The following is a 15681-nucleotide window of genomic DNA, read 5'->3' as shown; positions in this document are numbered from 1 at the left end:
TGTTGCACAATGATTTATACACTTGGAACCACAAGGGAATCTTTTTTTAACCCCAAAGTAAGTACAATCAAGTAAGAGTTTACAAATGATCAAGTTCTGATCAGGAGGCTGTGGAGAACTGAGAATCCCTGAATGCTTAGAATATTCACATTTCAAGACAGTGAGAAAATGCTGTCAGAGCAGGCTGCAGAGAAAGTCTGCCGCAGAGAAAGACTGCAGCAGGTTCAGGGAGAGAACAAGAGTACGCAGTCAGAGGTGAGACACAGAACCAGAAGGACTGGGAGGTCATTCTCGGCTACACAAGGTGAGGCCAGCCTGGGCTACATGAGAGTCTCCCCAGAAGCCATAAACAAAGGAATACAGACAACACATGAGGGAGAAGATGTGAAGGAGAGAAAGAACTTGGCTGAGGGTGGAGATGCAAAGAAAAATGTCTAATCTTGAGTGTGGCAGCAACATTCCTCTGAATTCTCACTGCAATCCCCTCAGAGATTTATCTTTTTTTGAGATTTTATTCATTTTATGTGAATGAGTGCCTGCATATATGTCTGTGCAGCATGTGCATGCAGTACCTGAAAAGGCCAGAAGAGGGTGCTGGACCCCCTGGGATTATCGTTATAGATGTAAGCCCCCACGTGAGTGTAGCCAATACATAACTGCTGAGCCAACTCTCCAACCCTTGTATCTATAATGCTGCACAACACACACTTTTTGTCCTCTTTTCATTTTGGTCTTTTTCTCCTTATAAAATGTGTTATAAATACAATCTCATTTATTCCTCCCAAAAAGCTTTAAATCAGAGATGTTATTATCATTGTTTTAAAGGTGAAGAAACCAAGGTTAGTGCCTTTGCCAAAGGTCATAGATTTATTGGTGCTGACTTGAATCCTGGTGTTCCACTACCTCACACTTTGACCTCTGGTCCCTGGAGCGCTAAACATCTAGATACATGCCATACTGCTATTCCTGACTCCCTAGCTGAGAGAAGCATCATGGATATGTTGTTTCTTCTTGCCTCTTCTCTGCAGCTTGAGCTTTGTCCCCAAGAACTGGGTGAGCATTTGAGGCTTCACGTGCCACACTGTTGGAAGTTCTGCTGATTAAGTTAAAAACGCACGAGGAGTAAAGCATATTGCAGGGTGGCGTCAGTGTGGGAAGGATTAAGCCACTGGAGGAGAAACAATCATTCATGGCAGACTGGGCTTAGCATGGTACTGCTGATGGATCTGCAGTGAGCATCAGAAATAGGAAGTCAGACTGGAAAGCAATGTAGCAGTAGCACTGGGGGGGAGGTGGCCCAGGAGCCCCACAGATTCAGCACATGTGCTCTCAGGGCTGCACCCACTAAGAAGCACCCTTTCACTTCTCTTGGCCTGGGGCTATGGACTTGGCTCTGGGGTGAGCAGTGGGCTTGGAAGGAAACTGAGAAATGGGCCATACATGAAGAAATGGAGGACGCTAGTAAATGTAGCAAGGATGCCAGGAGCCAAGCATATTTTCACTATTGTGTTATTGAAGCAGCCATCAGCATGGGAGCTCCTGTGGGGTTAGGTTAGAATGGAGCTGTTGGCATGAACACAGGCTTTAGTGTACAGTGGTGTGTGGATGCATAAATGTTCATGAAGACACACGTTTCCTAGTTGTCTCGGGTGAGTGCCTGTGAGCAATGGCACCAGCAGCACTCAGCTCAGTCACTCTAGAGTTTGGTGTCTGCAGTAGCTCCACACAGAGGAAATGGGGAGCCTGGCTGGAAGCATTAACCCTGGGGCTGGACTTGGAACACAAGATAAGCCTGGTGCATTTTACTGTGCCAGAAAGAAAGGGGCATGCTCAGGAAATGATAGTGGCACATAAAAAGATGAAGGGCCAGCTCAAGAGGCTCACACTGGTCCTATCACAAGTAACCTGAGCATTAAAACAACAAATCCTAGGGAGAAAAAGGGCCATAGTGGGAAAACTGGCAGGAGCCAAGTAAGGCCTGGACACTGGTAATAGTAGTGTATCAACTTTTAACTTCCAGACTTTGTTGTTTAGGTTTTGAGACAGGACTTTGCCATGTAGCCCAGGCTGCCTGGAACTTATGATCCTCCTGTCTCAGCACCTGAGTGATGGATCATAAGAACCTGCCATCATACACATCACATGCTAGTTTTGATAACTTTGCTATGGCTATATAAGACATTAATATTAAAGAGCGTGTAGGGTATGAAATATGGGAAATCTACATAATCTTTCTAAAGGTATAAATTAATTCTAATATAAAGAAAAATGGGTGGGAGATAATCCATTGAATAAAATCAAAATTTGTGGCCATGTTTATATATTCTCTCTCTCTCCCCCCCTCACACACACATAAAATTTATGACATGTATAAAATTTATATATATAAAATATAAAATTTATGATATATAAAATCAGGATAAAAGCGTTTGCCTGCATGGTGGCATACTCCTTATGCTCCTTTTATCCCAGCACTCGGAAGACAAGAGGCAGAGGCCAGGGAGGCCCTGCTTTAGGGAAGAAAAAAAAAGAAGTAAAACCTTTTTATTTAAAGTAGAATACCAGCTGAGAGGTGAAGGCGCACACCTTTAACCCCAGCACTTAGGAAGGTTGGCAGGCTTCACCTTAGCCAACAGAGTCTGCACCAGCCCCTGACCTACACCGAGAAGGATATAGCAGCACTGATTTTGTTGTTTGGGGACATGGTCACATCACAGCTCAGGCCGGCTCTGAACTTGAAACTGTCCTACCTCCACCACCTAAGTGACGGATTATAATGTGTGCTATTACGCTAGCTCATAACGTGGGTTTCAGAAAGACAATACACTAATCTATAGGGTGTGTGTATTTCCAGTAGTCAGAGAGCTGAGGTGGGAGGATTGCTTGCTTGATCCCAGTTGCAGCCTGGGCAACATAGAAACTGTTTCAAAAGAGGGCATGTGGGGGGCAACATCAGGCAAATGGAAACTGGTGGCATCTCACAAGGTATCTGAAACATCCGATCAACCCTTTAAGGTCAGAAAGACTAAGAGAAAATAAGGAAGCAGGATTAAAGGAGACTCCAGAGAGCACAGCTAATTGCGCAATTATTGGGTCCTGGACCAGAAAAAGGATCAGTCTTACTTTCTGATTTTGATAATTATGTTTACATTATGATGTCCATGGGCTTGGGGAAGGTTACTGGAAAATTTTTGTGTTTTTTTAAAGCTTTTTTGACAGCCAAAATTACCTCACAATGAAAAGCCAAATTATAATTGAAAGTATATACTTCAGGGACTAGACTTTCTTACAATGTCTGGGTGCCTGACACTCAGTGCTCAAAAGCTTAGCACCCAGATGGGGGTGGCGGTGAGAGGTGTTCAGATCCACATGGAGGCTTATACAGCAAGCTCAAGCAGCTTAGATTGATGAGGAAAATATGCCAGTGTAGTGGCATATAACTTTAGTCTCAGCAGTTGGGAGGCAGAGGCAGGCATATCTCTATGAGTTAGTCAAGCTACATATCTTATCTCAAAGGAACAAGTTATAGGCAAAATAAACAGTTACAAGCAGAAGATACAATATCCTTAATGAGCTCTGTTCTTGTGCAGGATGCAACAGATCAGAGGCTAGAAACACAAACAGAAAACAGCAAAATGCTTGTCACTCACTTGTCCTGGGACTCAATGTACACGTAGAGATGAGGCTCAAAACACTTGGAAACAATACCATGAAATGGATTGTCTGGGGCTTTCGGCTTCTTTGGCTGGAAAGAGAGGAGGAAAAAATATGAATGAACATGAACCCCATGTTTGGGCAACCTCTGCAAGATTTTAAGCAATTTCAAAGAAAACATCAGAGTTCATTCCTAGCTCATAGGAGCAGTGGACATAGGGCTGCATCATGCCATGACCATCCAGGGAGCCAGCACAGCTCTTGTCCAGATCTCTGACTTGCTGTGAGTGCCGGAAGATTTTCTGCCACTCTGATATTACATGCATCTTTGATTTGGAAGCTCATCATCATGATGTTCTCAAATATTAAGTCCGGGCTGAATTTTGTATTGGTAGTCTCTGCTTGTTGCTATTCACCTCCATGCTAGACACCTTCTCATCTTTCCTTCATGGTGGTGTTCCTGCTACTAATACACAGCCCAGGAAAGCAAGGTGCTGAGCTCCTCTACCAGCAACTCCAAGGCACATGGTCAGACCGGCTCCTCCTGCAGAGCTCCCTGGACTTTGGACTTACATTAACGAATAACGTAAGAGAAGAGAGGAGCGGGAGGCCAAGGAGGGGTTGCCACCTTGTTCTCTACCTTCTAGCCTCACCATTTACAATGCTGTGGCTTGGGGCATCTTGTCTAGAAAAGCATGGCTGGAGACTATAGTGGGGACACTGATACTTGAAAACCACTGGCGAACAGGTTACTAGGCAGCAGATGATTAAAAGCTATATTTTCTTCCCAATTTATCTCCAAGTATCTAAAAAATAAGAATCTCCCTGTTACTTTCTACTCCTTAAAAAAATGTTACTCTGTCTACTGTCAAATGTCAGCAAAAGGACTCTGAGCCAAAGACATGAAGTTCAAATTTAACATAAGCCATGCCTGCAACATCCTTGCTGATCAGAACTCTTAGGCCCTTTCCTCCTTTCTGCAGAGATCAAACCCAAGGTGCTGCACATCAGCCAGCGCTCTACCACCACACTCCATTAACTGGCTTAATGAGGGACGACACTGCACAGCAGCCTGAGCGGGCACTGTGCTGTGCTCCTGCTATCTCAGCACTCCAGAGCACCAGAGCTAGAGTCTCAGGTCAGCCTGGGCTCCGTAATTAGATATCATTCCAGAGAGGGGCGAGGGGCTAGAGATATGACTCCATTGGTATATTAAAAAAAAAAAAACAAAAACAAAGCCGGGTGCTGGTGGCACACGCCTTTATTCCCAGCACTCGGGAGGCAAAGGCAGGTGGATCTCTGAGTTCGAGGCCAGCCTGGTCTACAAGAACCCACAGAGCCCACACAGTGGAAGAAGAGAAGCAACTGTCACAAGCTGTCCTCTGACCTCCAGACAAGCATCAAGGTGTGTGCTCCCTTCCCTCCACTCTAAATAAATAAAACAATAAAAAATATTAAGACTAAAAATAACTGCCAAATACTGGAAAAGCTGCCACCCAGTGATATACAAAAATACATCCACCTTCTTTTTAGCATCTGGTCCCTTACAAACCACTGTAACGGGTTAAAATTGTCTTTTAGCTGATGTAGTTGCTTTAATCCCAGGCGAATCTCTGTGAGTTCAAGGCTATCCTGGTCTACAGAGCAAGCTCTCAGCCAGTCAGGGCTACACACAGAGAGTCCATCTCAAAAACAAAAAATAAAAAATAAAACCCCCAAACATTTAAAAATGAGTAATTTTCTACAAAAATTAAATGTTGTTGGGTGTGATGGCTCATGCCTTTAATCCCAGCATTTGGGAGGCAGATGCAGGGGGATATCTATTGAGTTCTGGGCTAGCCAAGGCTACAGAAAGAAAAAAAAAAGAAGAGAGAAAAGTCAACTTTACATATATCCTATAATTTCATCTTTCTTTCACCTTCCATGAGTTTCATGTTTTAAAATTTGAGGTCAGATAGAAACTGCCCTTCTGGTTTTGTTCTCTAAGACAGTCTCACTGTTTTCCAGAAGTCCTCTACCTCCTAAGTACTGAAGTTACAGGAACATGCCACCACACCTGCTCAAAATTCTGGCCCTTCTTTAGGCAAACCCACACCAGGTGCCTATGTATCTTGTCGTCTGGAAACTAAACTACTGCCAATGCTGGGCCCTGGGCGGGACGATGAGAGGGCCTCTGGGAAAACACGGGGTTTTATCCAGTCCATAGCTGCTCCCCTCAGAACACGGGTGCCAGGCGTTGTTCTTGGCTTCCACTAGTTAACACAGATGACCCGCCACGAAGAACGAAGGCTGTGGGGATTCTTACCCCTTTGTTCTATGTGTGTTCACCTGCGTGTGGGGTGTGTTCACCTACATGTGGGGTGTGTTCACCTGCATGTGGGGGGGTGTTCACCTGCGTGTGGGGGTGTGTTCACCTGTTGGGGGGTGTTCACCTCCGTGTGGGGGTGTGTTCACCTGTGTGAGGTGTATTCACCTGTATGGGGTGTGTTCACCTGCGTGTGGGGGTGTGTTCACCTATGGGGGGGCATGTTCACCTGTGTGGGGGTGTGTTCACCTGTGTGGGGTGTGTTCACCTGTGGGGGGGCATGTTCACCTGTGTGTGGGGGTGTGTTCACCTGCGTGTGGGAGTGTGTTCACCTGCGTGTGGGGGCATGTTCACCTGTGTGGGGGTGTGTTCACCTGTGTGTGGGGGTGGCAGAGCTTGATTTCAGACGTCTTCCTCTATTGCTCTCCACCTCACTTTCTTTCTGAGAGAGTCACCTCTCACTGAACCTTGAGTTTGTCATTTCAGCTAGAATGAGTGGCCAGTAAGGCCTCTGGATCCACTGTCTTTGCTCCCCCAGTGCTGAAGTTAAAGGTGTGTACACCACATCTCGCTTTTATATGGGTGCTGGGGATCTGAACTCAGGTCTTTGTTCTTGTACAACAAGAATTTTACATGCTGGGCCATCTCTCCAGACCCCATTCTATCTGTTTATTTAATATATTCTTTTTGATAAGGTGATTTATTAATACAGAAAAATGTGACTCAATCTGTCTTTATAGGACTAGATAAACCTGACTGTAGATTGGAAAATCATGGCTATTGCCACCAAGTACCTGTTCAGTGATTTAAACATAATCATGAGTATTACCCCTTTCTCTGTGTGTGTTGGGGAGGTACATGCTCATGTAGATGTGCTGCACGGGGTGGGGAGAGGTGTGGAGAGGAGTTTAACCTAGGGAGTCATCCTCTGGTGCCTTCCATGTTTTGGTCAGGACTTTGTCAAGCAGGCTAGGCTGGGCGGCCAGTGGGTAGCAGGGGTCTGTCTGTTTCAGTCTTGTCTCACATGACTGGGATTATAGGCGCATCCCACCACTCCCAGCTTTTGACATGGATTCTGGAGAGCCATACTCAGGGCCTCACACTTACAGAGGCGAGAGTTTTACTGACCAGGATACCTCCCCAACACGTACTGTTCATCTTGTGCTTTGTTTTGCTTATAATTATCATTATTTATTAGTGTGTGTGTGTGTACATGTGCACGTGTACACACACACACACACACACACATACATGGCAAGTTTATGGAAGTTGGAGGACAACTCTGTGGAGTCAGTTCTCTCCTTCCATCTATAACATACCCTCAGAACTCCAGACCTTAGCACAACTGCCACCATGATGGAAGTTCCATTCAGCCCATAACTTAGCACACCGACACCACCACCAGCCAAACAAAAACAAAGGCCTAACCCATCAAAGCCCATAGTTCTGGGAAAGTCTCTAAATGTTCTATCCTTGCTTTTTGGCTTTTGTAGTTCTGTTTCTCGATAATTGTTCTTGTTAACTGAAATATGTCAAGCAAGGATGTGGATTTTTGTTTTGTTTGTTTATTTGTTTGTGCTTAGAAGCTCACCTCAATAAAGACTCAGGGCTATACTAGGACCCCTAACACCCAAAGCAGTTATCGGGTGACTAGTAAAGATGTAATATTGGCTTAAACCCTTGTCTGAGCAGTCTTTTCTGATGGATCCCCCGCAACACATCTTTATACAGGTTCTGGGGATTATACTCAATTTTCCACGCTTGCACAGAAGCACCCTTACTCAGTGAGCCATCTTATTGGCTCATTTTGCTTGGTTTGAGACAGGGCGTTGCCACGTATACCAGCCTAGTCTTGAACTCTGTATCTCAGGCTGGCCTTGAACCATAATCCTCAACTTCTTTAGTGTTAGGTTTACAAGTCATCAAGCCTGATCTTCACAGGGGCTATGCATGGCAAGGCCCCACCGAACGCATAGAAAGTTTCATTACTAGATAGGCAGGTGTCCCAACTCCACCTTAGGTGACTGATCTACCTCTGTCTTGTCTGTCATTGGTCTTGCCACCACAGTTCCTAGTTCCTGTTGATGCATTTTTATCAGGAGCAGAAGCAAGATGGAGATAACAGGAGAGACTGGCCAGGTTTCTTTCTTTCACTTCTTGTTCACAGGGATGCCCATGCCCACAGCTCCTCTACGGATGTGCTCATGTGTAACGAGTAGGTGCTGGAATTTCAGCTCACACTGGTGTCTCCCTTTGCACCAGGCAGCTCCCCAAAGAGCTGCTCTGTAGCTTAAAGAACACACTAAGTCATTTAGCAGTAGCATTCAGGCTGGACTGCTGAGTGTGTGAATTCTGTCCAAACGCTGCAGATGTTTAAGCTATTTCCTCCCGAGTTTGATGGAATAATAAAAGGTTACTGTTGTCACAGTAAGGAGGTCTGCAGCTGGCCCCATTTCCTTTTATTACTATCCAATGTAAACAGATTAAATCTAACTGCTCAGATCACTACAAGGGTACATTTTTAAACCAGAAATTCCTGATTTCTTCTCTCTCCTCCTGTGCCCTCAGTCCCTTGCTTTTTTAATCGCTGGGACTATCTTGGCAACTAAGCACTCAAGTCTTCCTCAAGAAGTGAACACTGCTTTTCAAGTTCACACTCCCTTCCCAGTGGCAAGGCACAAACAGCAGCAGTGGGGAGCAAGGGATGACCTTGACCTTGGAGGTCAATTGCGTATTTGGCTGTAGCTAGAGCTGGTTAGAGTAGCCCAGGGCAACAGGTAGGGCCCCCCCCCCCCCCCGCCCCCAACACACACACACTTGGGCTCGCTCCCTACTAATGCTGTGGAGTCTCTTCTCTGCACTCCAAGAGAGCCTGTTCTTCTGGTACAAGACCCCAAAAGACAACTGGCTGAGATCTGAGACTCCAGCTACTCAGTCAGCGGTGAGAGTGACATGTGGGGGCATAAGTCACTGTGTGAGTGTTACTGCTACTAAAGAACAGCCTTGATGTATGGGGAAATCATCTGATTCAGAGATTTTTTTATTAGTTTTTTTTTTAAATACACGTAAAATTTCAGGTTTAAAACAAGCTTGATCTGGAAAGTCCATGTATAAAGTGACTCAGAATGTTGCTGCTCTGGCTAAGACACCTTGGACCTTTTCTCTCCTAACTCCCCACGTCTGATGGACCATCAAAGAATACAGCGTCATGACGTAGACAGCAGGGAACTGAGAACCTAAACCTATGTGAGACCACGTGGCTCTGAGTAGCAGATACAGGTCCAGCATTTTCCTCACCACAGAGTTCTGTTTTACACCTGCCTGGCCAGGTCAGTGTTCACGGTCCTTAGATCCAGCAGGTCTTGGTCTTACCACAATCACTTCAGGCTTTTACAAAGAGGAAAAGCTCCAAGACAAAAGCAAGATCATATTTTACGTAGCAAAACTGTGCAAAGGTTTGAAGGGACTCTGCTAATTCAGTGCAGTGACACTCAGAGGTGACCAGCCACCATAGAGCACATGAGTGCTCCAACTGCATGCTTCTAATCATGACGAAGGCATGGGGAGACTGCAGGGGCCCATGCAAGGCATGACTACAAGGCATGATTCTGCTGGGCAGACAGCCCAGAGAAAGGAATTTACAGGGAAAATGAGGTCCCTCCAGCCCTAGTCCTTGCTCCCACACTGAGAACTGCTCTGGGGTGAGAAGCAGTATTCCCCCTTTCTGTGCTGCTCAGTGATTCAGTGGCTGTAAGTCAGTTACAGCTAGCCTCACTTTCCTGGACAAATTATTTACTTTTGCCTATAAACTTAATTTCTATGGCCTTCACTTTTTAATAAGACATGAAGTGTGTGCATGTTAGGGGTCGGTGTGGGCTAGGTAAGGAATTCCAGCTTGTATCTGCTAGACCTGGCCCCTCCACTTCCAAACTCACTGCCTGGAGCAAGCTGTTGGGCTTCTCAGAGCTGTACTCTGATCACCTGTAGAACCAGAGGGAGCCACTGTGAAAGTGAAATGAAAGACAGCGAGTAAAGAGTTTGAAATTATAAAGTGCCTCAAATGTGAGGTATCTGTGTTATTACAACTACTTATTCAAGGGAACAGACACTTTTTTATGGCCCTTAAGAATTCTGCTGTCTGACTCCTGCCAGAATTCACACAACCTCGCCACACTAGGAACACAGCTCTAGCAGCAGCACAGTGTGTGGCTGGGGGCTTCCTCAGGCTGGTGTCCCAGCCACCTCCCTCTGGCTGGTGTCTGGAGAGAAACAATGCCACCAAATAATCCTCCAGCAGCCACGTGCAGAAAATTAAAAAGGAGCACTAATCCAGAAAGGAAATGGCTGACTTACTGCTCAACCTCTCTTGACATAAAATAGCAATGAAACAAAAACACCATTCTGCAGGAAGAAGGGAGAGGAAGTTTCGAGCTAGACAGAAAGTGCTGAAGGAAATTAAAGTACTGGTGTGCTCTGAAAAGAACTCTCCAAAGATGCTTCTGGTTACTCTGATGTTTCCAAGGCCTCTCCAGTGGTTTCCATGTTGACTTGCTGTGTGGAGGCCTCTCCCAGCCCATGACACTGCTAACCCCACAGTGTCTCACATCATCATGGTGTTGGATAAGAGGAAGGAAAGCTTCCTGACAGACCCAGATGCTGAACAAGGAAGAACTCTTTGTTATCTGGCCAGGCCCTCATGCCAGGTCTTCTGTAAAGCCCATCACCACTGTGATCTCTAAGTGTGGTCCCTAGCTCACTTCCAGAAAGGTGCATGAGTAGTTACACACTACGACACAAGCAATCTGAGTTGGTTACACACTATAACACAAGCAATCTGAGTTGGTTACACACTACAACACAAGCAATCTGAGTTGGTTACACACTATGACACAAGCAATCTGAGTTGGTTACACACTATGACACAAGCAATCTGAGTTGGTTACACACTACAACACAAGCAATCTGAGTTGGTTACACGCTACAACACAAACAATCTGAGTTGGTTACACACTACAACACAAGCAATCTGAGTTGGTTACACACTACGACACAAGCAGACTCACTTGCTCTAATTCTCCTTTCTCCAGCGCCAGCTCCTCCATCTCTGGTGTTGTCTCCTCTTCCAGGAAGGGATTGGTAGATGGCGGTGGGGACTCCAGCTTTTTCTATTAAGAAACAAAAAAGAGGTTATTTTCTGAGCATGAGCCTTGCAACAACTTACTTTATCCAACTCTTCCTAACAGCTGGATCATTGGATCTGCCCTTATAACAAGAACAGAGGCATAGGGGCCACATTCTCATCTGCATGTCTTCATATTCCTCTTGTACTTTTTTTGTTTTGTTTTGTTTTTCTTTTTTGAGACAGGGTTTCTCTGTGTAGCCCTAGCTGTCCTGGAACTAGCTCTGTAGACAAGGCTAGCCTCGAACTCACAGAGATCCGCCTGCCTCTGCCTCCCGAATGCTAGGATTAAAGGCGTGCGCCACCACTGCCCAATTTCCTCTTGCATTTTCTAGAACCTGCACTGCCCACCCTACTTCAATTCTTTCTTTTAAAGACAGGTCTGTCTATCTAGCCCTGACTGTCCTAGAACTCACTGTGTAGACCAGGTACCCTACTGCAGTTCTTAGCTGGCTAGAGCTCTCACTCATCCTTTAGTCTTCACTTGAGCGGTCTCCTTTGGGAAGCTTCCTCATCTGCCAAGTTTGGGCGATGTGTGTAAGCTTTATGGGTACATATGAAGCTGGGCGTAAGTTGCCTGTGCTGTAACCCTAATGTTATAAGGTAGAGACAGATAGATCACGGGAGCTTGCTGGCTAGTCTGGATGATAGTAACCCTTTCTCAAGGGAATGTGGCTTAGAAAGAATTCCAACATCCTCTTCTGGCCTCCACATGTAAGTACACACACACCGGCAGACTCACGAGAAGGGGGAGTGGGAGAGGGGAGAGGAGGAGAGTGGGAGAGACTGTGGTGGCTAGAATCATGTAGCTGCTGGTCTCCATGTGTCTTTGGTGCCTTTCATGTAATAGGTGCTCAATAAATATGGATGAATCCAAATGCCAGATGAGTTTGAATTCAAGAACCACAGAGCTAACCTCACATGTTCTAGATTAAAGCCAGAAATCCATTCCCAGGTCAAGTCCCATTATAATGATCACAACAGAAAGTTCCTTGAGAACAAGTATTCCTCATCTCTGGAATGAGATAACTGTTTCAAAATACATCAATGAGGGAGTCACAGGCTCTGGGAAAGCTGGGGGCAGGAGATTGGGTTTTAGCTCCAGCTCTGCAGTGATGGTCAAACCATCTAGCGTCTCTGAGCCACGGGAGCTGCATCTCTGAGTGACGCTACAGTCACAAGACTGCTTCAAGGATCAAATGTAATCAATGTGCGGAAACCAAGCAGAGCACAAGTAAGTACAGGCTCACCGACGATGCTAACTCCATCGCAGTGCAGAGCCCACACAAGTCTTGGGAACATTTTAGGATTTCTGAACCAAAGGAGTCTTTTATGCTTAGGTGCTGAGAGTTTCAGCAGAAAGGAAGTCAAATGGCAAGCAGGACAAAAGGAGACAAGAGGCTAAGTGGAAAGGAAGTTTCCAAATGTATTTGTGATATTTTAGCATCTACCAGTAGCGCAAGCTGATATAATTGCTGAAACCAGGAGAATGGCCACAGTTGGATGATTATGGGAATGGCTGCCAAGTACCCACATCATTCAAAGGTATTAGAAAGAAACCAAAAGTGAACTACAACAAAAAACCAAAACCCCTGAGGTATCTGCTATCAACTTTAAGATAATTCTGTTTACTCACATTTAAAATATTAAATTCTTATTCAAAATACTCAGGTGCTGTTTTGTAGTCAGACAATGGCTTCTGTACATGAAGAAAGCCTGATGGTGACTGTATTAGCACTCATAATTAATATTAAGTCTCTAAGTGGTTATTTGGGAATGGCTGCCAGAACACAGAAAAAACTCTGCCTATTTTAATTTGGATTTTTTTTTAAACTGGGTTTCACTATGTTTCTCAGACTAGCTGTGAACTCTTGGACTCAAATGATCTTCCTTAGCCTCTCAAGTATCTGGGACTAATACAAAAAATATTTTCTTTTATAATCACAAATATCTTTTCCCCAAAAACATAATATTCTTATTAATTATTTGGGAATTTCATACAATGTATGCCATCACACTCACTCCCATTCCTCCTAGATCCACCCTCCCATCCTTGTGCCTCTACCTCTTAAAGAGGTGGCCAGGCCTTAAACTTGCCATCTTCCTGCCTCTGCCTTCTCAACACTGGGATCACAGGTGTACATAGCACGTACTTCGCTGGAAAGAAAGCAGCAGGGGCACAAGACTGAAAGTCTTCTGAAACCGGTTTCTTCCCAACATCACACAGACAGCCTGGCCCACTGACTCTCTGGGATCTCCCGAGGAAACGGGAGCAGCGGGCTGTCAGCTTACCAGTGTGAAAGGCACAGCAGATGCTTCCTTTCCCAGCCCCGGCACTGTGCACTAATTACCCGGCTGAAAAATGCTGTTGTACTAAGCCCAAGAGCGGGTGCCGAGGGCCATGCTGCTTCTCCTATTCATCTGCTATGGTGAAAACAAGTCTTTGCCAACAGCAACCGCTGGTGCAGGATAGCTTCTGGGTGACAGCCTGCTGTCAGCCATCCGGGTCGCACTTCTCCTTCCTGCTCGGCAGCTGCTGGGGACCACAGAGAACTGCTAGTCTGGATTGGACTTTAAATAACTGGAGTGACATATCCTATAAACTCTGCGGAGCTAGATGAAATGAAGTATTTGCCAAGAAGGGAAAGGATTTTCAATTTTAAAAGAATCCATTCTCTTGGCGATGATGACAGTGTATCTCAAGTCCACATGGGAAGCTAAAGTTCTTCATATAGCAACTTAATTGCCTCTGATTGGCTCACATGGGATTCCCAGCACCTTCAAAACAGAAGGGGCCACACATGGGCCAGCCAAGCTGTCTCATTTACTGTGAGAAGAGTGTGGCTTCAGCCAGGTGTGTTTCCGCATCTGGGCCTGCACACACAAATCCCCTTTGGAGGCCCTGGCTGGACACGTTACATTATCAAAGAAAGAACACTGAAATGTAAGGCCATTTCCCCCTTCCCTGAAGAAGAAAGCCTTCAGCTATGAGATGAAAGCCCCACATTCTCCACAGTTCTCATTCCATAAACACTTTGCACCAGGTCAGTTCCTGATTGGTACTTTAAGAGGTAGCCTGTGGGCCTTAGCTGACAATCAAGATTGCAGGCAGGGCTGCTCACACCTGGTGTTTACTATCCTCCACCACTCTTGCTGCCACATGTTCGTACCTCACATTAATGCTATTACAGGTTTCTTTCTCCTGATAAACCGTAAGCACCTGTCTGATCCAACTTCTCAACTTTTTCTTAGCCTCTGCACAGAACACACTTGAGGATTTTCTTGTCCAACACTTCTTCACAAATGTTTTCCACACACAGGTTTTTGTTTTCTGTACAGAAAATGTGTACACTCTGTGTGTGTGTGTGTGTGTGTGTGTGTGTGTGTGTGTGTGTGTTCATAAGGAAAAACATACTGGAAAGCTCCAGGTAAGAAGAAAAAGAACTTACTTTAAAAATATTCTCTACTAACCTCCAACATGTAGGTAATAGCTGAGGGTGAAGGTGCACACATGTAATTAATCCCAGCACTTGGGAGACAAGCAGAAGATTGAGTGTTCAAGGTCAGCTTCTGCTACATAGTGAGTTTGCAAAAGGTGAAAGATTTTATATATGCACTGAAGAAAGTTTGAGTCCAAGTCTGGGTTACATAAGTCCCTGTTTTGAACAACAACAACAACAACAAAAACTAACAAAATACCAAGCAGGTATTACTTGAGGGGTTGGGTGGTGGGGAGGTGAAGAGGCTATTTATCTGAGATAAAACTATTTAAAGTACAGAATAATTCATATAACATAAAATTCAACATTTATAAGTGAGCTGCAATCCAGAAATATTCATTCATTATTTATTCATAGTAACTAAAAAATAGAATAAAACCAAATGTCCAGCAGATGAAGAGATAACAAATATTTATAACCCACACTCATATTACTCAGGCATAAAAAGATCAAAGTACTGATGCACGGTAGAGCACAGGTGAGCCTTTAGAATACCACAAGTGAAGTAGAGCAGACATAAAAGGCCACTCACTGTGTGTTTATGGAATGAGAAATGTCCAGAATAAACAGATCCCTAAAGATAAAAAGGAGATTAGCATTTTCTCCCAGAGCTGAGGGACGGAGGTAACTGGAAGTGATTGGTAAAAGAGTTTTCTTTCTTTTCTTTTTTCTTCTTTTCTCTTTCTCCTCCTTCACCTCTTTTCCTTTCTTTCTTTCTTTTCCTTCCTTTTTCTCTTTCTTTCTCCCTTCTGTACTTTCTTTCTTTCTTATTTTTTTCTTCCATTCCTCCTCCTTCCTTCCTTTCTTTCTTATTATGTATAGAGTGTTCTGCCTGCATGTCACTTGCAGGCCAGAAAAGTGAACCAGATCTCATTACAGATGGTTGTGAGCCACCATGTGGTTACTGGGAACTGAACTCAGGACCCCTGGGAGAACAGACAGTGCTCTTAACTTCTGAGCCAGGGTGATGAAATGTCTTGGAACTTCACAGTGGGAATGATGGAGTAACCTTGTGAATGCACTAAATTGCACACTTGAAAAGG

The 15681-nt window shown here is 44.9% G+C and overlaps 1 protein-coding gene across 1 annotated transcript in view; it reads right to left on the bottom strand.

The window, feature by feature from the left end:
• The window catches only part of Vps53 (VPS53 subunit of GARP complex), a 126721-nt gene that overhangs the window by 42482 nt on the left and 68558 nt on the right, over positions 1-15681 (bottom strand). The window contains exons 12-13 of the mRNA XM_041665156.1: positions 11023-11124; positions 3651-3745 (exon numbers count right to left, since the gene is read on the bottom strand). Of these exons, the coding sequence (XP_041521090.1) occupies positions 3651-3745; positions 11023-11124 (197 nt within the window). The remainder of the gene's footprint in view (positions 1-3650; positions 3746-11022; positions 11125-15681) is intronic.

This window comes from Microtus oregoni, unplaced genomic scaffold (assembly GCF_018167655.1).
Source record: "Microtus oregoni isolate MIOR12 unplaced genomic scaffold, Mior012 000015F_ref0000493, whole genome shotgun sequence".
Taxonomy (NCBI): Eukaryota; Metazoa; Chordata; class Mammalia; order Rodentia; family Cricetidae; genus Microtus; species Microtus oregoni.
Note: the sequence above shows the minus strand (reverse complement) of the source record. Positions and strands in the feature narration are given on the sequence as shown.